Source organism: Amphiprion ocellaris, chromosome 5 (genome assembly GCF_022539595.1).
Source record: "Amphiprion ocellaris isolate individual 3 ecotype Okinawa chromosome 5, ASM2253959v1, whole genome shotgun sequence".
NCBI lineage: Eukaryota > Metazoa > Chordata > Actinopteri > Pomacentridae > Amphiprion > Amphiprion ocellaris.
The window spans coordinates 1,811,242-1,834,688 of NC_072770.1; the positions used below are offsets into that span (position 1 = coordinate 1,811,242).

Genomic DNA, 23,447 nt, shown 5'->3' on the forward strand with positions numbered 1-23,447 from the left:
GGTGATTTATTGATACAAGAAAAGCCATATTTTAGTATATAAGTATATAGAGTGGTATGTAAAAGTTTGGGCACCCCTGATAATTTTCAAGATTTTCCTTTATAAATCACTGGTTGTTCGGATCAGCAATTTCAGTTAAATGTATCATTTAGCAGATGAACACAGTGATATTTGAGAAGTGAAATGAAGTTTATAGGATTTACAGAAAGTGTGCAATAATTATTTAAACAAAAGTAGGCAGGTGCATAAATTTGGGCACCCTTGTTGTTTTATTGATTTGAATACCTTTAGCACTAATTATTGGAACACAAAATTTGTTTGGTAAGCTCACTGACCCTTGACCTACATACACAGGTGAAACCAATCATGAGAAAGGGTATTTAAGGTGGCCAGTTGCAAGTTGTTCTCCTCTTTGCATCTTCTCTGAAGAGTGACAACATGGGAGCCTCAAAACAGCTGTCAAATGACCTGAAAGCAAAGATTGTTCAACATCATGGTTTAGGGGAAGGATACAAAAAGCTAGCTCAGAGATTTCAGCTGTCAGTTTCCACTGTGAGGAACATAGTGAGGAAATGGAAGACCACAGGCACAGTTCTAGTTAAGGCCTGGAGTGGCAGCCAAGAAAAATCTCAGATAAGCAGAGGGGAAGGATGGTGAGAACAGTCAAACTCAACCCACAGACCAGCTCCAAAGACCTACAACATGATCTTGCTGCAGATGGTGTCACTGTGCATCATTCAACTATTCAGTGCACTTTGCACAAGGGGATGCTGTATGGGAGAGTAATGCGGAAGAAGCCTTTTCTGTGCACATGCCACAAACAGAGTCGCTTGAGGTATGCTAAAGCACATTTGGACAAGCCAGCTTCATTTTGGAATAAGGTGCTGTGGACTGATGAAACTAAAACTGAGTTATTTGGACATAACAAGGGGTGGTATGCATGGAGGATGAAGAACACAGCATTCCAAGACAAACACTTGCTACCCACAATAAAATTTGGTGGTGGTTCCATCATGCTGTGGGGCTGTGTGGCCAGTGCAGGTACTGGCAATCTTGTTAAAGTTGAAGGTCGCCTGGATTCCAGTCAGTATCGGCAGATTCTTGCGAACGATGTTCAAGAATCAGTGACAAAGTTGAAGTTGCGCCGGGGCTGGATACTTCAACAAGACAACGACCCTAAACACTGCTCAAATTCTACTAAGGCATTCATGCAGAGGAACAAGTACAACATTGTGGAATGGCCATCTCAGTCCCCAGACCTGAATATTATTGAAAATCTGTGGTGTTATTTAAAGCGGGCTGTCCATGCTCGGAAACCATCAAACCTGACTGAACTGGAGATGTTTTGTAAAGAACAATGGTCAAAAATACCTTCAACCAGAATCCAGACCCTCATTGGAAGCTATAGGAAGCATTTAGAGGCTGTTATTTCTGCAAAAGGAGGATCTACTAAATATTGATGTAATTTTTCTGTTGGGGTGCCCAAATTTATGCACCTGCCTACTTTTGTTTAAATAATTATTGCACACTTTCTGTAAATCCTATAAACTTCATTACACTTCTCAAATATCACTGTGTTCGTTTGCTATATGATATATTTAACTTAAATTGCTGATCCAAACAACCAGTGATTTATAAAGGAAAATCTTGAAAATTATCAGGGGTGCCCAAACTTTTACATACCACTGTATATAAGTAAAGTTCTCCTAAAGTGGTTGTCTTACATGTTTTTAACAATACACAGCAGAAAGAATGTGATCAATTTGAGGCCAAAAGTGAAGTCATGTTAAATCAATGACTAGGTTCTAATTTGGTACACAGAGCTCTTAAGTAAGTCCTCTGTGTCTGTGTGTGTGTGTGTGTGTGTGTGTGTGTGTGTGTGTGTGCGTGTGTGTGTGTGTGTGTGTGTGTGTGTGTGTGTGTGTGTGTGTGTGTGTAAGAGAACTGACATTAAAATGTCATGTGCAGTTGACTTGCTGCATTTTTAGTTATGTGTGAGAGAGAAAGAGAAGAACTAATATGAGACAGTCACAGCCAGCCTGGCTATTATAGCATCTGTGTGTGCATGCATGTATTTGTGTGAGAGAGAGCCATGATTGCTGTTGGATTTGTGTGAATGTTTGCAGTGGTGGCATACACATCAATGTTTCATTCACCTACAGACTAGCATTGCATTTGCAAAAGATCAAATTGGCCAAAAGTCTGTCAGTCATTTGTGCACAATGGGGCTGCTTTATGATACCACCATGGCTGAAAACTCGCTCAACCGGAGCACTGGTAGCAGGAACTGCTAAGACCCTGATGGCAACTCGAAATAGTGAAGGAAGAGCCTTCATGTGCATTGCCCAGAATGACAACACACTCTGTCCTTCACAGAAGTTGAGATAGTGACTTAGTTGTAATGCTGGAGTGGCATTAGCATCCTTCCTCTGTCTCTTACGGTATGCAGCAAACAGACCTTCTTCTTCAAGGTATTCATCTCCCTCCTCATGAGACACAGGTTGGTCAGCCTCCACTGCATCTCGCAGGACCAGTTCTGGCAAAACATGTTAAAACAAAATAGAGATTATTGTTTGTGTTGGGAATACAGTGGGTTAAACTCAAGGGTATTCTGTGTTTTATTATTTAAGAGGAAATACATTAACAGTGATGCAAACACAGTGTGGGTGAAAACAGAACAATATCAAAACCATTGCAGTGAAAATAGCCAAATTAGTCGTTTGTATGTCCAGTTAAACTCAAAATTTACCTTTCACTTCTTTGGCCACCTCTGCCCTTATGCCAGGACTGGCCAGCACATGGTGGTCAACCCAATACAAAGCAAAGGCTGGATCCAAGGCAGCCGCTTTGAGGTAGACTGGGTCTGAAAACGGGACGGTGGTTCCATACTGTGCAGTGGCCATTTTCACATTTACAAAGATTCCAAGAAATCTGTTCTTCGGGGATTCCTGGAGACTTCTGACCAGACTGCCCAGGAAACGGACTCGAGGTATCATCTTCTCAAGGTGGTGATTGAGGGCCAGAACCGAAGGAACAACAGAACTGATGGTAACCAACTTCTCCCCCTGTGTCAAATCTGTTGCTTCTGCAAATGGCTTCAGGATGTCTACCAGCTCCTTCAATAGACTCCACTCATGTGCTGTGAATGTCAACTCCATGTGTCCCACCTTTTCCAGGACATTGGAGAGCTTTAGATGATCACATCGGAGAGCTGCCTGCACCTGCCTCAGTGTTGAGTTCCATCTGGTGTTGACAGCAGCAGGGATGCTGTTTCTTTCTCCATATGCAGCCTCAAATTCCTCTTTGAATGTTGTTCTTGTGTGAAGGAGTGAACTGAGTTTTGACAACTTTGACAAAGAAGATCTTGTCACCTTTGTGTCTTTCAACCCGTCTCCCACCACCAGCTGGAGAGTGTGTGCAAAACACTGCAAGCGCTGTTTTCGTGCCATAGCAGCATCTACTACCTCCTGATTGTCTAGACTTAGGTCATGCCATAGCTCTGGGTCATCAAGGTGATCGTCATCATGTACTTCACCTTCTTCACTGGGGAAGCACACTGTGAATGCCTTCCGCATATTGGCTGCATTGTCAGTAATAACATAGTCCAGCTTACTTTTAATGTCATACTCATGACATACGGCCTCAAATTGTTCACAGATCCTTTCTCCTCTCTCTGTGTGAACCTTTGAAGCGATCGCAGGCCAAGAGATTGGACTTCAGCTGTATGTTATCTTGGTCTATCTCCATGTAGTGCACGGTGACACCAAGGAACCCCCTCATCCTTCGGTCAGACCAAATGTCAACAGTGACTGAAACACTATCTGAGTTGCTCAGCTGAGTTTTCAGTTTGTCACGTCTCAATCCAGCAACTGTCTCTGTTTTTGAGGTCAATGTTTTGCGGCACACTGAGTTGTATTGAGGATCAACTATTTTCAGGAAATCCCGAAAACTCTTGTGTTCCACCACAGACAGGGGCATTTTGCATTCGATGACCAATTATTCCAGTATTCCATTGGTAATAGCTTTCTGCTGTGGATGATTCATGGAATACTGCCCTACACAGATGTCCAGGAACTGCGAGACTGAAGGCTGTTGTGGTTCTGGTTCATTTGTGATGCCTTTGCTCATCATGTATTCGTCATATCTGTAAGATAACAAATTAGCATGTGTCAGAAAATGTGCTACAGCTTTCATAACAGCAGACTAAAGAACTCTATTACTCATTTTCTACACGTACACATGGAACCAGAAACCCTCATTTGGTTCCACTTGTACACTCAGAGTTACAGTAACACTGAGGTTTTGACCGTGTAGATTGGAAACTATAGGGAACCTTTGGTCATTGTAATTTAAAACGTTGGAAAACACATACTGTACTGGATGTCCCTGTGATCCGATGAAGTGAAGCGATACGAATAAAAATGATTCATACATCACACTTTTAATTTTAAAAAATTGCACCATTATGACTCGACATGACTCGTCGAGTCAAAGGGGTCGAGTCAAGTCCAAGTCTAGAGTCACTGAGCTTATAGAGTCCAAGCAAGTCCAAGTCTTTTTTTGATTTCATCAAGTCGAGTCAAAAAGTCATAAAATCGGGACTCGAGTCCGAGTCGAGTGTCCAAGTTCCCATCTCTGCTGATGAGCTACTTCAGTCTTGTTCACCACAGCAGCAGCCATCACCTCTGCTGTCTTAGCTGGCCAGCATCAAACATGAAGCCTCACATGAGCAGCGTCATCACAGCAGGGAAGTTTCTGCTCTGCTGTCAGTCTGACTGAACCCAATGTTGCTGTAGATGTCTGGAATATAAATTCTGGCTCGTCACAGCACCATTACTCAGAACAGCGTTGTTGATATCTGTGATGCTAAGTGTCAGTCTGCTTTTGAATGCTAAAGCGGCTCGTCTAAGGTGAGTGCGGTTATTATTTGATCGCTAATATTTGCAGGAGCTTCTTTCTGTCATCTACCTAGAGACCAGCGAGTTTTTTTGTGTTTCTTTATGGTTACTTTGTATATTTCAGTTGTGATTTGGAGTTCTTTGTGGTTGATTTCTACCTTTTTGTGGTCATTTTGTACCCTTTTATGGTTGACTTGTGGCCATGTTGTCTTTTTCTGATTGTTTTACTCCTGGTGGTTGTTTTTGATCATTTTGAGTCCCCAGGATCAATTGTGGTAATTTTTTGATACAAGGACCAAGTGATTAGATTTTGGCAGTGATGCAGCTTATAGTCTGGATCCATGGATTTGTTAAAGATTTCTGTATCATTGTGAGATAGTGGCACGGTGTCACTGTAACCATGACAACAAGTGAACACTACATCAGCTGATCGTGATCCTACTACAAATCCACCGCTGACGACTTATTGGGACTTATCCGTCAGAAATCATACAACAACTGAGCAGCCTTGATGGAGTACTGTTCTCTCTGAGTGCTTTTCATGTTGTGTCTGTGGTCATGTTATGTGTCTTGTAGCTGATTGCTGCCTTTTGTGATAATTTTGTGTGCTTTGTGTGGTTGTTGTGTATCTCTTTGTAATCATTTTGCATCTTTTGTCATTTTTCCTCTTTGTGGTAACTGTGTGTGTCTTTTTGTGGTGGCTTTGTGGTCATTTTGTAGGTCTTTGTAGTTAATTTGTGTCTTTTTGTGTCTTTTGTGATATGTTTGCATCTTTTTCATGGTCATTTTGCATCTTTTTGTGGTTGTTTGTGCTTATTTTACGCCTCTATGGTTGATATTTGTCTTTGTGGTATGCCTTTACATTTGCTTTTGCCTTTTTGTTGTCTCTTTGTGCTAATTTTGCACCACATGGTGGTTGTTTGTGGTCATTCTTTGTTGTTTTGTCCTTATTTTTTGTCCTTGTCTTCGTAGTTGATTCTTGCCTTTTTGTGGTCAGTTTGCATCTTTTTGCGGTTGTTTTACATCTTAGTGGTCATTTTGTGCCTTTTGTCGTCAGACTGTTCTCCCTGTGATTACGTTGTGTGTCATTGTGGTCATTGTGAGTTGAAGAACTACAGACCGTCTGGTTGGCTGGTTCACCAATCTGCTGCAGTCACATGAGCATGTATTCAGAGCTGATGAATTCATGTTTAAAGTTCTCTCTGTTAGCTCTGTTTTTGGTCTCTACCTTGTTTTCAAAAAGCTACTTTGACCTTCGATTTGCTTTCACACCCAATGAAATATGCAAAACCAACACCAGCAGCACTCATGTTTGAGTAAGACAACCTGAATGCTCCGTGACTCTGCACTGAAAACAGTCCAGATTGTAAAATATGAGCGGCTGGTGAATCCCAGTTCAAACCCAGCACCAACAGGATGAACAGACTAATGGGCTGCTGAGGAGCTGCCAAAGCTCTCCAAGCTCACAGCGGTGAAACACAGAAAACACAGTGACGGGACCACAGCAGGAACCTTCTCATGGTTCCAAATACCACCACAAATATTACAGATAATAGATATTATTCATCTTTTAAAATAGTCATGTGCCACTTTATACAGTTACATACATTTTCATTTGTCATGAATAAAACAAACATTTACTGTTTACTGCCTGCGTTACCTGAGGGTATGTTGTTGTTTGTGGCAGCAGATTATTCACTGACTTACATTATTTATTATTTATTACCAACTTCATATTTGTTTTTTGTGTTTTTTTCTGATCTCCTTGCTTTTCTCCTTTTCCTTTATTTCTTCTTTCCTCCCTTCTTCTCCTCTTTTTCTTTCCTCTTTTGTTTCTACTACTTTCCCATTTTTATTTCATCCTTTCCTCCCTCCCTTTTCCTTTGTTTGTTTTCGTTTTCAATATTTTTTCTTTCATTTCTTTTTTCTTTCCCTCTTTCTTGCTTGCTTTTATTTTTTCTTCTTTCTTTCCTTCATTCTGTCATTTCTCCTATTTACTTTCATCCCCCTTTCTTCTGTCACTCTTTTCTTTTTTCTTCCCTTTGTTTCTTCCCATCCTCTCTCTTCTTTCCTTTCTTTCATTCCTCCTTTCATCATACCTTTCTTCTTCCTTTCTCCATTTTTGTTTCTTCAATCTTTTTTCTTCTTCCCTGTTTACTCTCCTTTTATCACTCCTTTTCTTCTTTCATTCTTTACTCTCTTCTTGCTTTATTTTCATTATTTCCATTGTTCTTTTTTCCCTTTCTTCCTCCTTTCTTTCTTACTTCTCTTGTTTTCTTCCATCTTTCCTTCAATCATTGTTTCATTCTTCATGTTTTCATCTTACCTCCATTCTTCTTTTCCTTTTTGTTTTTCCTTCAATCTTGCCTTCCTTCTTTCTTTTTTTGAGCTTTTTTTTAAAAAATCTTTTGTTTTTCATTAACCCTAACCCTTCCCTCACTCATCCCTCCTCTCTTTCCTTCCCTCTTCCAGCAGCAGCAGCAGCAGCAGCAGCAGCAGCAGCATCAGCATCAGGAGGCGTCTCCTCAGTCCTATGACGATGAGGAGGCCACTGCTGCAGCTGGAGGTCCAGAGGACGGTCAGGACTTGACTGAGTTCAGCCCGGCTGACGACCACACAGCAGACTACGGCTTCATCCTGGCTCTGGTGTTCCTGGTGAGCGGCATCGTGCTGGTGGTCATCGCCTACACCATCCCCCGGGAGGCTAAAGTGGACCCAGACTCGGTGTCGGCGCGGCAGATGGAGAAGCTGGAGATGTACTACGCCCAGCTGGGCTCCCACCTGGACAAGTGCATCATTGCGGGTCTGGGCCTGCTGACGCTGGGGGGGATGTTCCTGTCGGTGCTGCTCATGGTGTCCATCTGCCGGGGAGAGATGTACCGGCGGAGGGCGGCCTTCGTTCGGCCCAAAAGGACTTACGGCTCCATCAACCTGAGGATGAAGCAGCTGGCGACCGGGGAGGCGGGAGGAGGCGACGGCGGGGACGGAGGGGAGGAATTTTTGGTTGCAGAGACTCGGAATAACGTCCAGCCTGAACCGAGCCGGGACTCCAAACTAGAAACAGGACCGAGCAGACATCCAGCTCCTCCTGCTGCTTCAGCTGGACGAGGACTCAACTAATCCTGCGGTTTGTTCACTCTGCAGACGTGTTGCCTTCCTGTGCCCCGTTGCATTATGGGGATGCACAGCAGTGCAGGTGCCGACTGGAGAAGCACAACCTGAGCACAAGGCTTTCCGCTGGAGCTTTACGCCGGCGTTTGGGATGAACTGAGTTAAAGGATATTTATTCTAACTGATCACGAGGGATGTACTACTTCACAGAAGAGGGCTTTGCTGCGGTAGAAGAGTGAGGTAAGGCTGTGGCTGCCTGGAAAAGAGCACATGTGGAGACGAACAGTTCCATATCAAAGATTAGAGTTTCAATATTAAATCCCAGTATGTTAATCAGAGACTTGATTTCACAATAAAAGCACATAATAAAGAAAAGCACTGCAGAGAGCAACATTATTGTGAAGATATTCCACATTAGCCATATTTTTAACACTTTAAATTTTGGCTTGCAGCTGTGAATAGCACTTGTGAAATCTGAAAGACAGTTCAGCCGTTGGATAGCAGCGTCATTCCAGACGTCTTAAAGAAGTGGCACGGACAGCGTGATGCTAGCACAAAGTAAACACAGGCAACGTTCTGGGAACTCACTCACCACTAGCAATAAATGGACAATAAAAGTGTAAATATTCACAAAGCAAAGGCAAAAAAAATCTCAGTTTAAACTTGCATTAAGCAACATGTTTTCACTAATTAAAAGGATCATTTGACTGCTTTCAGCTCATTGTTTTGGTTCTCTGACAGCACAGTTGAGCTTCACGTGAGGCAGTAGATTAGAGCTGGATGGGTTCTGATTCATCCTCAACATTTTCATCATATTATCGTCACTTTAAGTTCATTATGTGTCACTTTGGATCATTTTATACTTAAAACAACAGGTGTTTGTAGCCATAAAACATATGCAAATCCAACATTTTCTATCTTCAACTCTGTTTTTGTCTCTTTAGCTACTAAATGCTGCTCTGTGTTCACCAGCTCGTCTCTAACTATCTGTCTGCTGTGGAGCAGGTAGCGATCAGAGGCTTTTTACAGCTTTATTCTCTTCAAACATCTGCCTCCAGCACTCACAGAGCAGCATTATGATTCATATTGAGTCATGGTTGTGTGCATCTGATGGATTTATCATCCAGTATCCAGTTTTTGAGAGATATGCGGCTTTTCAGCTGCTAAATGCTCCATGTTAACCAGCTCATCTCTAACGGAGTCTGTCTGCTGTTTGTTGCTGCTGTATCAGCGCAGAGAGCAAACCAAAACACTACAGTTAGAGTAAACAATGAACTGGCTCTCTGTAAAGTCAAGATTCATCTTCAAAAGGATGTTCATTTGTTATTATTGTAAGATCACAATTATAGTCACTTGTAATTCAAATATTCAGATTTGTTTTGAACAAGACTGCAGATAATATTGAGACCTTAATATAAAAATCACAGATGAAGTGGCCCTTTAAAGCAACAACAGATATATTAGCCCATATAAAATGTTTTTATGGTTTTGTCAGTCATAGGAAAACAGCTCCATAGTGTTAGCAGATGTCAGAAACTCCACAGGGAACCTTTAAACTATAAAATATTAATACTTATATTGCCAATCAATCTGTCTGTGACTGCAGTTGAGCTACACAAAAGCAAAGACAAGTGAAAAGATAAAATAGCAGCCAGTCTCCCCATGGAATGAGAAGTTTACTGAGAGAATCTTAAATGTCTTCATGTGGAAGATAATTGCTTAATGCAGCTTTAAACACTTAGCCGGTCGTCAATAAGATGCAGTGAGAGGCAGGAGGTGACGATCAAAGGCGAGACTGAGAGGTGCAGAAGTGAAATGAGTCACCGTTTACTGTAACTGCAGCAGCCAGAATCGGTTTGTTGTTGGCTAACAGTGTGTGGTTCTCAGACAACTGGAGGAGACGTGTAGCTCTGCCTGGAAACTCCTCCTCAGTTTCTCACATATTTAACGTCTTCTCTGCTGCGGCTGAAGGCCAAAAACACAAAAACAGATTTAAACACACGAAACATGGCGAGCAAATATTCTAACACGTCCAGTGTCTCATAATGCTGCATCACCCAGAAGTGTTGCCTCGTGTTTACTGATCAGCATTTCTGCTAACATCTCCGCAGAATCACAGTCGATCTTCTGTCAGCAGCTGCTGTTCCCAAACTTGAAATTACATTTGAATGGTCATATTTATGTGACGTTTTAAGGTGGAGTATCAAACTTTCCTGTGCTACGTACTAGTGGCTGCTGCTGCTGCTGCTGCTATAAAAAGAAACTCCAGCTTTATAAATGAAATTTTGCAGATCAAGCTTTTATTATAGTCAGTGGTGGGGGAAGTTCACATTACTGATACCACAGAAATAGAAATATTTATTACAAGTATGGATTCCTGCATTGAAAATTTCACCTAAATGTTACACAAAATGACCCTTGTGACTGATAGGCAACATATCATTGTAATTGCAGCTCGCTGGTTGTTGTTTTTTTTTTTTGGTTTGTAATAATTCAAGAAATACTTCATTGTCACCAGAGCCTAGAGTGGCACCTTCACCATAATTTATTTTTAAAAGATTTATTATTCAAGAAAAGTGAATATACACGTTTGAGAATGGAGTTGGAGTGATGAAATCTAGGGGCATTTTTCTATTAAAAATAACTTCTGCTGCTGCTCATTTGAGCTCTACTAGTTTCATTTAGGGCTGCAGTGATGATTGTTTTCATTGTGGACTAATCTGTGGATTATTTTTTTAAACAATCAATTAGTTAATTACTCTGTGAAATGTTAGAAAGTGGTTTACACCCTCCACTGTCTTGTTTTGTTTACAACTAGGCCTGGGCGATATGGCCTAAAAAAAAATCTCCGATTTTTTCACAAAAAATCCAGATTCACGATTTATCCGATTTTTTTTTTTTTTTTTTACCCCCTACCTAACCTCTGCAGGCTGGAGTCCAGTCTACTTAATGCAAATGAGCTGCAGCCCTCTCCAGGTAAACACACCTGATCACAGCTGGAAATACGCCGCATGTGGCATGCTGGTCCGGCTGTGGTGCGTTTCCAGCTGTGATCCGGTGTGTTTACCTGGAGAGGGCTGCAGCTCATTTGCATAAAGTAGACTGACTTCTACTTTATGCAAATTCAGTGAGGCGTGCGGAGATTCCACGCATTGTGAAATGCATCACTGTAACCATGACAACAAGTGAACGCTACATCAGCGGCCTGCTGATGATCACATGACTGTGATCCTACTACAAATCCACCACTGAGGACTTATCAGGACTTATCAGGACTTATCAGGACTTATCCATCAGAGATGATCCAAGGAACAACTGATTAAATTGTGGGGGTGTTTCTGAGTCCCATCAATTCCTGCCACCCGCTACATGTTTAGGTCATGTGATTCAGTATCCGTACATAACGTACACATGCAGAACACACGCCTGTGCTCAGTGCAACGTCATTTTGTTTGTGAGTACATCTATATTAAATGGACACATTCTATGGTGGCTTGATTTCTGATCATCAATAACTAATAAGCAAAAAGCTGTATTTACAAAGAAAAATAAAAATGCTGCATTTCTGACAATGCCATATGGGGGAATGAACAGCCTTGGAGGAGGACTGCGCTCTCTGAGTGCTTTTCTTGTTTCCAAAGCCTTTAAGGGTTTTATTCACCAAAAGTTTAATTTAAAAAGCACCTCCAGCTGTTAGATAAACATAGTGCAGTGAAAAGTCGAATAATTTCTACTGAACTGACTTCAGATAAACGTCTAAAGTACAGTACTTGAGTAAATGCACTTAAGTACATTCCACCACTGATTATAATGAGCTGGGCCTGAATGGGAACTCAGCAAACTGACTTTTAAAGCATTACGGAGACATGTGTGTGTTTTCTCTGTCTACAAGGAGTTGGTTTTGAGTGGAATAAATCTTTCATGACACAGCGCCTACTTATTTGTATTATAACCTGATGTAATTTATGTCATGTAAGGATACAATATGCCTTAATGAGTAAACACACACATTGTAAATTGTATATATATTATGCTAATGTATTATAGTCTGTATAGTTAACCAGTTAGCCAAGGGTAATGTAGCCACACACACACACATATACAGACAAACACACACTTTAAGTCCAGCTCACTGTTACATTTATACTCATCCTGAGCTGTTTGCTGTGACACAGTACAGAAACATTATAAATATCACAAGAAGACGTCTCGGATGTAGAGGAGCAGCAGAAGCTAAAGCTCAAAAACCAAATACGCAACACAGGTATACAAAAGGGGAAAAACCTCGTCAAAGCTGGACCAGTTTGTTCCTGTTATCAGATTACTGACTGCAGCAGGAACAGAAAACGGAGAAATTGTGATTTAATGAACATACAGGTAAATTAAATCACAAAGAAATACACTAAATGGTTTGTAGATATTAGGGCTGATTGATTATTATAGTGACTATTTCCCTGATTAATTGACTGTTTGATCCATAAAATGTCCAAAATAACCTGATTTAAATTATCAAATAGATTATCATAACTTTTGCACCTGGAAACAGTGAATTTGGGGTCTTTTTTGGTTAAAAACATGACATTACTGACAATAAAACAAGTGTTTATAATGAAAATAGTTGTCAGTTTTAGTCAGTTTTAACTCCAGAGTAGTCTACTAATTATTTCAGCAGTTACCCATTTAATGTCTCATAAATGCTAAAACAACATTATAAGAGCCATAATCCTCAAAATATTCAGTTTAACATCCAGTTTGACAAAGAGAAGCATCATAATGTCACATGTTGGAAGCTGGAACAAGCAAACATGATAAACCAATTATCATCAATTCATTTTCCAGCTGTTCATGAAGTAGTTGATGCTTAAAAGGAAAACTAGAACATCAGGTTTCCCCCAAGATTCACTTCAATTTCACATGCACAGCATATACAGTCACCAGCCACCTTATTAGGAAAATGAATGCAACATTTTGCATTAATCGACATTTTTAGTTTTTGTTGATCGTGTCAGTGTTGCAGGTGTAATAAAGGCTTGTTCACTAAACATTATTAAACGGAGTAATCTTTTATTTTTAAATATCTGCAACCAATATTATTAACCGCTTTATGAAAGTAAAACACAGTAGCAGAGTTGTTATAAAGGTGTGTCTAATAAAGTGGCTGGTTAGTGTATATAATAATGATAATATTATTATTAATGATAAAAGTTGTTCATTAAAAAGAAAAAAAAGATCTGATGAGGTTCAGAGATGCTCCACACTGGTCAGTTTAATCTCTGCTGCATGCAGCAGGTTAGCGCTGTGATTTACATCTTGTTCTTTTACTGGACAGTTCCATCACCTGACAGTCCATCCCTGCTGAAGTGTCTTCAAGTATATCTGCATTCATGTCAGCTTAATCCGCTGAACCTCAAGCAGTTTATGGGGTATTCTTTTACTTACTGTGGGTTCATTTTTGAAAATAAATTCCGGCGCCTCTATTTAAATAGCACAAAAATGGCCAGAAGGAAACCGAACTCAGAAATGTCTTCTATGCAGCTTAACAAACTTTTGACATATATCCAAAAAAAGATTTCTTTGTTTTTACAGAAATTGGAAAAACCTGCAATCAACATGTACACCACAGGTGTTCCCATAATGGAAAACTCAGATGTTTTAACATTTACACAGCCTGCAGTTCAGCTGAAAAGTCCCTGAATTTTTCTCATGTGACTGTTGGTTGCAGCTGAATCACTAAAAGCTTCACAGAAATTAATTTTTTTTTCACAAAATCTGGTTTAGAGCAAACTTTTACCTTTGGCAATTTTAAAGTGAAACACTTAGAATGAAGCAATTTTGATGAAAAAAAATCACTATTTTAAGCCCAGATGTGGTTTATTTTCCTGACCAAAGTGAAAGTCAAACATGATTTATTTATTTATTAATCTTTCTGTTTTTACAGTTTCTGGCTCTAAGAAACTGTGTAATGTTGGTGACTTTTAAACATAAGCTGCTGTATCACCATTCAGACAGAATTAGAAGCACCAGTTCTTGGTTCAGGCTCTCATTCAGACGGATGTGCACTGAGCAGTGTCGGAGCAGCCAGAAGTAAAGAGTGCAAAGCTCTGCAACTAGAAAGAAGCACAGCAGAGTGTTTTCTGTGAGGGAGAAGTGGAGTGAGTGACGGAGGGAGAAGCAGTGGGCGAGCGGTGGGATGCAGCTGGATGACGTGAGGTGATTCTTGAAGAGGTGGATTCTCAGCACGAAGCTAAATCCTCTCAATGACACATTCAGGTTTCCACACTCACCTCGGGAAAGAAAAGATGAGAATAAACAGACAGACACGAGTCAGATTAAGCCTGAAAGAGCAGCTGATTGTTGTTGGGAGACAGAGAGGAGGAGGCTGTCATTAGAGGAGAGAAACAGCAGCTGCAGAAACACAACGTGATGCAGGGAAGGATTACTGCTGCTGCTGGGCTCTGGAGGTCTGACAGGTTTTATTAGAGTTACATGGCTGGATAGATGCAGCGAGGAGCAGACCCAGAGACCGGGGACTGCTTTTGTGGAAAAAAACCTCCACTGATTTAACACATCAAAGCCCCGTTCAGACAGGATTAATTCTCCGGGGAGGCGGGGGTTGAACATTACCTGCCCCACTGAGTAATTAAACAAATGACCTCCTGTTTTTCTGTGAACTCGATGCTCCTCCTGCAATTTAAATCCCATATTTTAAATTGAATTCTTGATATTTTTTCTTTCCTTCTTTTGAATTTTGTCTGCTCTGTGAGGAAGTCAGAAATGTTTCTACCATTCTGCATTTATGTGCACATCTGTTTAAAGCTGCAGCTGTTAGAAGTGAAGCTAGTCTACTCACTTTAGCTTCATCTATAAAACCACTGTAGTTGTATTTAAAATCTGAAAACCTAATTTATTTCTCATCATGACATTGATTCAGAATCAAAAACATTGAAAAAGTACATCAAATACATGATTATGAGTGAGTTGAAATATGAAGAAAAAAGGGTCATTTTGAAAAGTCCCGTCTTCGAGCACATTAACAACACAACTGATACTGTAGCAGTCAACTAGTGATATGTATCTCAGAAAGTATTTGATATAATAAGCGAAAAATCTAACATATACCGTTTTAAATATCTATATTTTGTAATAAAAGCAAGTTTTAAGTAAATCACAGATGGTCAGATTATTCAAATTTGGTCAGGTAAACATACTTATCATATATTATATAATCGCTGTAAGTCTGAAAATGTATTTACACCTTTCAAACAAAAAGAGAACGAATTCTTTACCTGAGAAACACATTAGAGCAACACATACTACTGTTCAAAAGTTTGGGGTCACTCAGACAATTCCATGTTTTCCAGTAAAACTCCCACTTTTCTCCATGTGCTAACATAACTGCACAAGGGTTTTCTAATCATCAATGAGCCTTTCAACACCATTAGCTAACACAATGTAGCATTAGAACACAGCAGTGATGGTTGCTGGAAATGTTCCTCTGTACCTCTATGGAGATATTCCATTAAAAATCAGCTGTTTCCAGCTACAATAGTCATTTACCACATTAACAATGTCTACACTGGATTTATCATTCATTTACTGTTATATTCACTGAAAAAACTGCTTTTCTTTCAAAAATAAGGACATTTCTAAGTGAGCCCAAACTTTTGAACAGTGGTGTATTTGCAGTTAAAAGGCCAGTTATTTACACTTAAAGAGCATCTTCAGCTTCAACATGTGATTCTCTGCAGGGTTAAAATATTAAAAATGAGAGAATCTGTTAATGGAAAATACATAGAAACACATTTGTACAATATGTTGTATTGGAGATAGTTTTATCTGAAGTAACACCGAGATTTTCAATCAAATACAGAGAAGATAAATAAATACAAATAAAAACAATATCTGCATGTTAAATTAACAGGAAACACTGTTAGCAGCTTTTAAAGGGACTCTTTTTCAGTAAAGGATAAACCTAAGTCAGAATATTCAGTGTCTATGGATTAACTGAGCTTTTAAACTAAAGCTTCAGTGATGATATTTCAAGAATCACATCTTTTTTTCAAGCTACTTGGCACTGCAGAATAAACAACTTTAACTGACCGAAGTTGTCTGTCTGCTATCTCAAAAAATAAACACGCCTGACAGTTGCTGTCGTATCTGTTGACATTCAGGGCACCTTTATTTGTTTCCATCAGAAAGATGGAGGTGAAGCTTGTGAATGTGCAGATGAATCAGTCATTTCAGAAGATAAACTGATTAAAAGAGTGAATATTTTCCCAGTCTTTCCTGAAATGACTGATACATTTATAACGCGCCCTCCTGCCCCAACAGCTTTACTCCAGCGGTGCAGTTAAACACATGAGTAGATATTCACTAGAAGTCAGAGCAGAAAGACGACGTGCTGTAAAGAAAGAAAAACTGAGTTTCAGCTCCTCTGTGACGTGTCTGAATGTCAAGACCAAACACGAGCACCTTGGCCAAAGACACAAGAGAAAATCAATCTTTATTCTGTCAGCCACACGATGACTCCGTTACCATAGAAATAGTCTATTTATATCGAGGACTGTTGGGGGAGCAGTTCTCAGATGTCATGGAAAGTCCTTGTGAGGACGCAACAGCAAAGACAAAGTCTTAAACCCTCTGGTTGTCCTTGCAGACAAGGAGACGAACAGTTGGCATGAGTGCCAGTAAATACCACGTTTTTAATAAAAAAAATAATGAAGATGTAAATGTTTTAATTAATTCACTTCAGGTCAAAAGTGGCTACCAAGTCAGAGCGTTTAAAGCAGACAAATAACTCCGCTGGGCTAAAGACTAAACCATCAGCAGCTAGAGTTTCCTAAATCCAACACAACCACGAAGCCTTTAGTGAGTCAGCAGCAACAAGTCACATGACAAAAATCCAGAGCTTCTCAGCTGAACTGCAGGCAGTGTTTACACAGACCAGATGGAAGACAAGGATGGAGACAAATTAAACATCCATCCATCCATCCATCATTTATACACGCTTCATCCTCATCAGGGTCATGGGGGGCTGGAGTCTGTCCCAGCTGACTGAGGGTGAAGGCAGGAGACACCTGGACAGGTAACAGTCTATCACAGGTTCACCTGGACAGGTAACAGTCTATCACAGGTTCACCTGGACAGGTAACAGTCTATCACAGGTTCACCTGGACAGGTAACAGTCTATCACAGGTTCACCTGGACAGGTAACAGTCTATCACAGGTTCACCTGGACAGGTAACAGTCTATCACAGGTTCACCTGGACAGGTAACAGTCTATCACAGGTTCACCTGGACAGGTAACAGTCTATCACAGGTTCACCTGGACAGGTAACAGTCTATCACAGGTTCACCTGGACAGGTAACAGTCTATCACAGGGCTACACATAGACACAAACAATCACACTCACATTCACACCTACAGACAATTTAGAATCACCAGTTAACCTCAGCATGTTTGTGGACTGAGGGAGGAAGCTGGAGAACCTGGAGAAAACCCACACATGTACAGGAGAACATGGAGACTCCATGCAGGAAGATCCCAAGAAGGCTGGGACACGAACCGGGGATCTTCTAGCTGCAAGGCGACGATGCTAACCACTGAGCCACTGTGCAGCCCCAAATTAAACATGTAATTAGTAAAATATCTACAGTTTGTAGAGCCACCACTTTAGTACACTTTAAGCTTCATATTTTCATCCTATTTTTAAAAGTCATTCACATAAGTTGAAGTTGAACTTTGTCATTAGTTAAAAAAACAACTATTAGTTTTCTTCTTGTATCGCTGATTCTCAGAATCTATCCTGTTGACTTTGCTAATAATGTCCATAAAAGAAAGTTTGGTTTTGGGGAAACAAATAGTGAAAGTGTGTGATGTGTGCCACTAAGGCTCTGCCAAGGCCAGGGGTAAATCAGATAAAGATAAAATACATTTCCTCAATTATTTTTATACACAACAACATATTTAAATGTATAAACAGTAAGATTGGCTGCTAACTACATGTACTACATCTCAGCAATGGAAACACAAAGTTGTACACAATTCAAGAGTTTTTTTTCATTCATCTCACTATTTTTCAGTTTTTAAGATTTATGACGTTATAGCGTGAACAAAATACATTTCTGTGTTCTCTCCACTTCTAGCCCACGGTGGCCAAAAATGAATAAAAACTGCTTCAGATACACAGTCATCCATAAATTCACCAAGAAAAGCAACAAAACCTCACATTAGGAACCTTAAACTGGCATTTTTTTTATCTTAAAGAAGATGAATGAATGAATGAATGCTGGTTCATTGTCTTGTGGGCCAAACATTTGTCTCAAATCTCAGTTTGAAACCTTTAAAGAAATGCAGGATTTGTTACATATTACTAAATATTTATATGTTATTAAATGCAGATTTGTCAGTGCTTAAACTCACAGGACCCCCGTTATAATCTTTTTTTAAGTTATTTTTTGGCCTTTATTGTATGGGACAGAGGAGAGAGAGACAGGAAACGTGGGTAGAAGAGTGGGGGATGATATGCAGTAAACGGCCATGGCTTGGATTCCAACCCATTACCGCTGCATCGGGGACTTTAGTCCCTCAGCCAGCTGAGCTATCCGGGTGCCCCAGCCGGTTATAATCTAACCCTAATGTCTTGCAGTCACACAAATACATATAAAGTGTCTTTAGAAGAAGACAAAGTGTCCAGGCTGAAGGTCAGAGGTCACAGTGTTTCTGCAGCTGCTTGGGATGCAGCGCGATACTCAAGGACACTTCAGCAGACCCCGAGTTCAGCCTCGTTAATCACAACACATCCTGCTGTCTCAGCACCGGTCGCCGTAGCAACAAGCCCTTGGTCTCAGATATACAACCTCAAATAAGCAGCTAGACAATAATAGTTTCCGGTTAACCTCCTGCTGTGTTGTTCACCTTAAACAAACCGCTGTCGCTCCTGGCAGGCTGCAGCTGGATGCTTCCCTTTACCTACAGTAAACAATATGCAGAAATGTAACACACAGCAGTAGCATTTTACTCAGAGACTCAATGAATGTACAAACTGATGCCGCAGGAGGAGGCACAGCACAGCAGTGTCACGCAATATCACAGTATTATCATCTGTCATTCACACGTGGAACTATTTGATGTAAAGTCACATGATTTCAGTGAAAAACACTGTTGTATAAACATTCCTGTTCTTCTTTTGTTCCGTCCTCAACGTGCAGAGTAACTAGATGTATATTTAATGAGATAAAGCGATGCTTCACGCAGGTGGAATGATTTTATGGATTAAGCTAGAAGTGAACAGTCAGCTTCCACTGAAGAATCTGCTTGTTTTAAGCCTTTACTGGCCTCTGAATTCACAACATTCAGACCTGAACTGAAATCATTTAAGCAGCCACTTTCTGAAAAAAGATCACCTCTAATCAGGTTTCATCCGGTCCTCACTGATTTATTGTGGTTGTAGAAAGTCATAAAAATATTTCCCCTTTAAATTTGTTGTCGTCCCTCTGAAAAAGTAAACGAAGGAACATTTACAATTTGAGTCATTTATGCATTTATTTTTATTTCAAATAAAAGTAGGACTCAGTCAGTGGCAGATGTCTCGGGTTGGCCTGTGTTCACAGCTGAATGTTCATGAATTTAAATGTGAAAAAGTTCCATCCCAGTGAAATATTGCTTTAGGAAATGGAATGAAATGATGCATATTAAAGTCTATGAAATGTATAAAAGGAATGAAAAAATATTAAGAGGCCTGAGAATAGAATTGTGTGTCTGTTTGTGAATCAAAGATGTGAATCTTTTGCAATCAATATATGACAAAGTAATGTTTAGCACAAAAGTATGGTGTAATGGACATTAAAGGGATATATCACTTGAATTTTTACTTATACTGTAAACTGGTGGAAATATTTATAGGTGGCAGAGTTGTTATAAGGAGGTTTTTGATCTATTGTACAGTAGTTATTCCAATATTACTTCAGAAAAGTGACATAACCCTTTAATCTGAGTGAAAACCAGGGTCTCTAGACTGTTGCAGAGCAGACGGCTGTTAAGATAAATCTGGTTGCATTTTTTTTTTTTTAAATATATATTTTATATTTTTTTGTTTAATGACTTTAGGGAAACACAAGCAGCTCATTTGCTCTTCCTCACATTCAGTGCTAAAACAGCTGAGACATTAAAATGGTGGGAAAATCAGCTTAAAGTCATCCACTGCTTTGTTTTGGTGGCAAATCAACTCATAGCCTTCGCTGTATTTCCCCCGTCATCAGTTGACCTTCCAAACTGAGGCTGGTCTGGTTTAGGTGTTTTCACATTACAGTGCAAAAACAACATGATTGTTGGTCAGTGTAGAATTTACTGCTCAGGAACTCCTCAGCTGCTGTGTTACTTTTGCTAGCAGTAGATCCAGAAGTTCTAGAGTCTCAAACTGCTAATATTTGGTCTATTTTTCTTTTGTCTGGTCTCAGTGTAATGCAGTTTTTCTGGTAAATAGTTCTGGAAATTAAGAAACACAAGCTCCTTTCGTTGCTCATTTGAAGCCCCAGTGTTCAACGTGATTGGTCGGGACTGCGGACTGTTAAAGATGGATGGCATGATGACTCCCTCAGGTGGGAATCCAAAACATCTCCAAAGCAAATGCTACCATTTTCACCAGTGCCATCATTTGCAACCAGAGTTTGTGCAGTAGTGACTGTGTGATGATGAAGGCCAGGCAGGGAAACACTGTAAACCTCCACAGACTGTGTTCCACTGCAGGAACTCTCCCCGTTAACCACCTTCCAGCTTTTGTGTTTCCATTGCTGTGTAGAACTGCAACATTAACCCAAAGTGCAACAAAACAACAAACAGTAGTTACTATATGTAACTCCAGGCCTATGAAGCATGTAGAAATAGAGCAACAGAGGCTGGTTATGTTTGCCTACACGGTTAATGTTACATGTCGGAGGGAAGACTGCTGCTCAAAAAGGACATCAGGAGGGCAGAAGAATAATACTCATTGTCTACTCCCAGTTTACTAAAATCAGCATTGAGACCTACATAGCGGTTTATCAGGGCCGCTCAGACGTACAGTTGTTGGCTCAACTGGAAGCAAGGGGTGTCGCTCCCATCTTAACTGTATACTATGAAGCCTAATATCACTGTCCACAAAAAATCTGACTTTTGAAGCAATCAAAGAAAAAAGGAGAAAGCTTGGAGCTGTCTGCTGCAGAATCAGCCAAATAAGGCTTAGAACTGTTCATACATGAACCTGCAGGCCTCTCTTTAGGAACTGTGTAAAAAAAAAAAAAAAAAAAAAAAAAAAAGATGAATAGAGCCTCCAGGACTGAAAAATGAAGCCAATGCAGGAGTGGCTTAAACCTGCCAGCAGGGGGCGACTTCTCTTATTGCAAATAGACGTCTGATTGTGTAGAAGTCTGTGAGGATTACCCCACTTCTCACTTGATTTGTTATCCAGCAAACATCTTCCTGATGATTTTATGGCCTCAATTGCTAGTTTCAAGTCTCCTTCAATGAAGCAGATGTTCATGTTGTAAATGATGGCCCATTTAGGGGACAAATAAACAGGGTATGCTTTACCATGGGCTACCATGTGACAGTTAGCTATCATATGAGTATCTTCCAGTCAGATCTATCTATCGCTTGTTGGGTTGGGTTTCAAAAAAGCAAAATGCTAAATGCCAAACTCAGGGCTTCAGAAGGGGTAGTCCACAAACCATCCATCTTTTATAGACAGTCTGTGGTGGTTGTCTCTGTGACCAGTCGACTATCGTCCTGCACACGATCCAGACCTGTGCAGGTTTTCATGTGTGCTGCCCCACTTTGGAGTTTTCTGTGAGTGAACTTGGTAACTATGGAATTCAGTCCAATGCGTTGACAGATGGAGTGTGGAGTAAGGATAAATAAAATGCTGTATTTCAGCTACACAGTCATGTCAGATGCATGTCATTGTTTTTGACTTTTTTTTCGAGACCCTATAAAAGAAAAAAACTCTGAAGCTTCTGCAGCACATTTTGAACATTTTCCTATTTTAATTAAAATAGCAACTTCCCTCTAAGACAGCTTTTAGGATTGGCTTTTTATGATTTTCACAAGAATTTCAGACATTTTCATTTGATATATTCCATCATTACCACGACATTTGTGCTCATTTTTGAACCAATAGCAGATGTTCAGTCATCTTATCTTCCCCGCCTGATACGAGAACAATCACTTTCTAACTGAATGGTGTAAACTGCACAGACCCCTGGTTTGCTCAGTGGCGTGTTTTATGAAGAGCACAGTGACTTGTGTACAGTGTGTAACTGAATTATATTATGAAAATGATGGCATGTCATACATGATCAGTATTTATTCCTAACTATTACCCATTGATAAATCTTTAAAATCCTGCTGAAGAGCCAACATAAACTGAATTAAAGCTGTGAAAATTCCTCCTAAAAACATGTTATATTATTAAATGATGATGAATGTAGAATTTTCAATGTTCTGTCACTGATCTGAAGAAATATATTCTAAAGACTGATCGAACAAATAAAAATATATCTGTGTCATCTCCTGTTGTTGGTCTTTACTCATAGTTTGAAAAGACGCTGCTTTGTGTGCTTCAGGAGAACAGTGAATCTGCATGTTACTAGTGTGTGACGCTGTAAAGGTCCGATTGCCTTGTTCTTGTACATACTGAGGAGCTGTATCCTGTGTGTAACAATGATGCTGATTTTTAAGTATGATTTTGCTAACGTGAACAATAAAGTTTCCATTTTGCTGTTGTTTTTAAATCAGCGTACTGATCTCTGCCTTTTCTTTTAATCATCAGCTGAACCTCATTTCCATTTCAGCAGGTTGATCTGCAGCCAGGCAGCATGGCGGCTGGTGTAACCATCCAATCAGAGAGACGCTTTAGGTTTAATATCGCCATCAGTGTTTTGAAGTTGGGAAAGCCTGTACCTGTCACCTTTGAAGTGCTTCTTATCTATCACACAGTGACATCAGAGAGGCTTCAAATTGTTGGAAAGGCATCACAAGATGTTGGTAGATGAATTTGCATCATTAATGGCAGTTTTCTGTAACACACTGATTTCAAAGCATCTCTGCAGCATTTCAGTCTTATGGCGAAAACTAGGAAACTGACATGTCAACACTGTCACACATGGCAGGGTTTTAGAATCATTATTTGTAGACAAGACTACATATTGCTCAGATGTGACAGGTATTGTACACCTGTCAGTACTGCCTGTGAGTTTTAACTCTGTCCAGCAGTGCTCAGAACAGCTCTGCCACTTTGTAAACCCTGGCAACCACATAGCAACGCTCTACCAACCACATGGCTGCATTAAAAAGAAAAAACAAAGCAACCACACAGCAACTGCACTGTAAAACCATAGCAACAATTTATCAACCACAAAATAAAGCCAAAACAACTGCATAGTAACCACATCGTAAAACCA

At 40.1% G+C, this 23,447-nt stretch overlaps 1 protein-coding gene across 3 annotated transcripts in view; it reads left to right on the top strand.

Moving 5' to 3' along the window:
- The window catches only part of tmem74b (transmembrane protein 74B), a 32,780-nt gene extending 9,998 nt beyond the window's left edge, over nucleotides 1–22,782 (top strand). For 2 of the 3 annotated variants that reach the window (XM_035948043.2, XM_055010668.1), the window contains one exon: nucleotides 7,371–22,782. In XM_035948043.2, coding sequence (XP_035803936.1) covers nucleotides 7,371–8,018 — 648 coding nt within the window. In that variant the 3' untranslated portion in view covers nucleotides 8,019–22,782. The remainder of the gene's footprint in view (nucleotides 1–7,370) is intronic. The other variant, XM_035948044.2, reaches the window with a different exon arrangement.
- The last annotated feature ends 665 nt before the right edge of the window (nucleotides 22,783–23,447 follow it).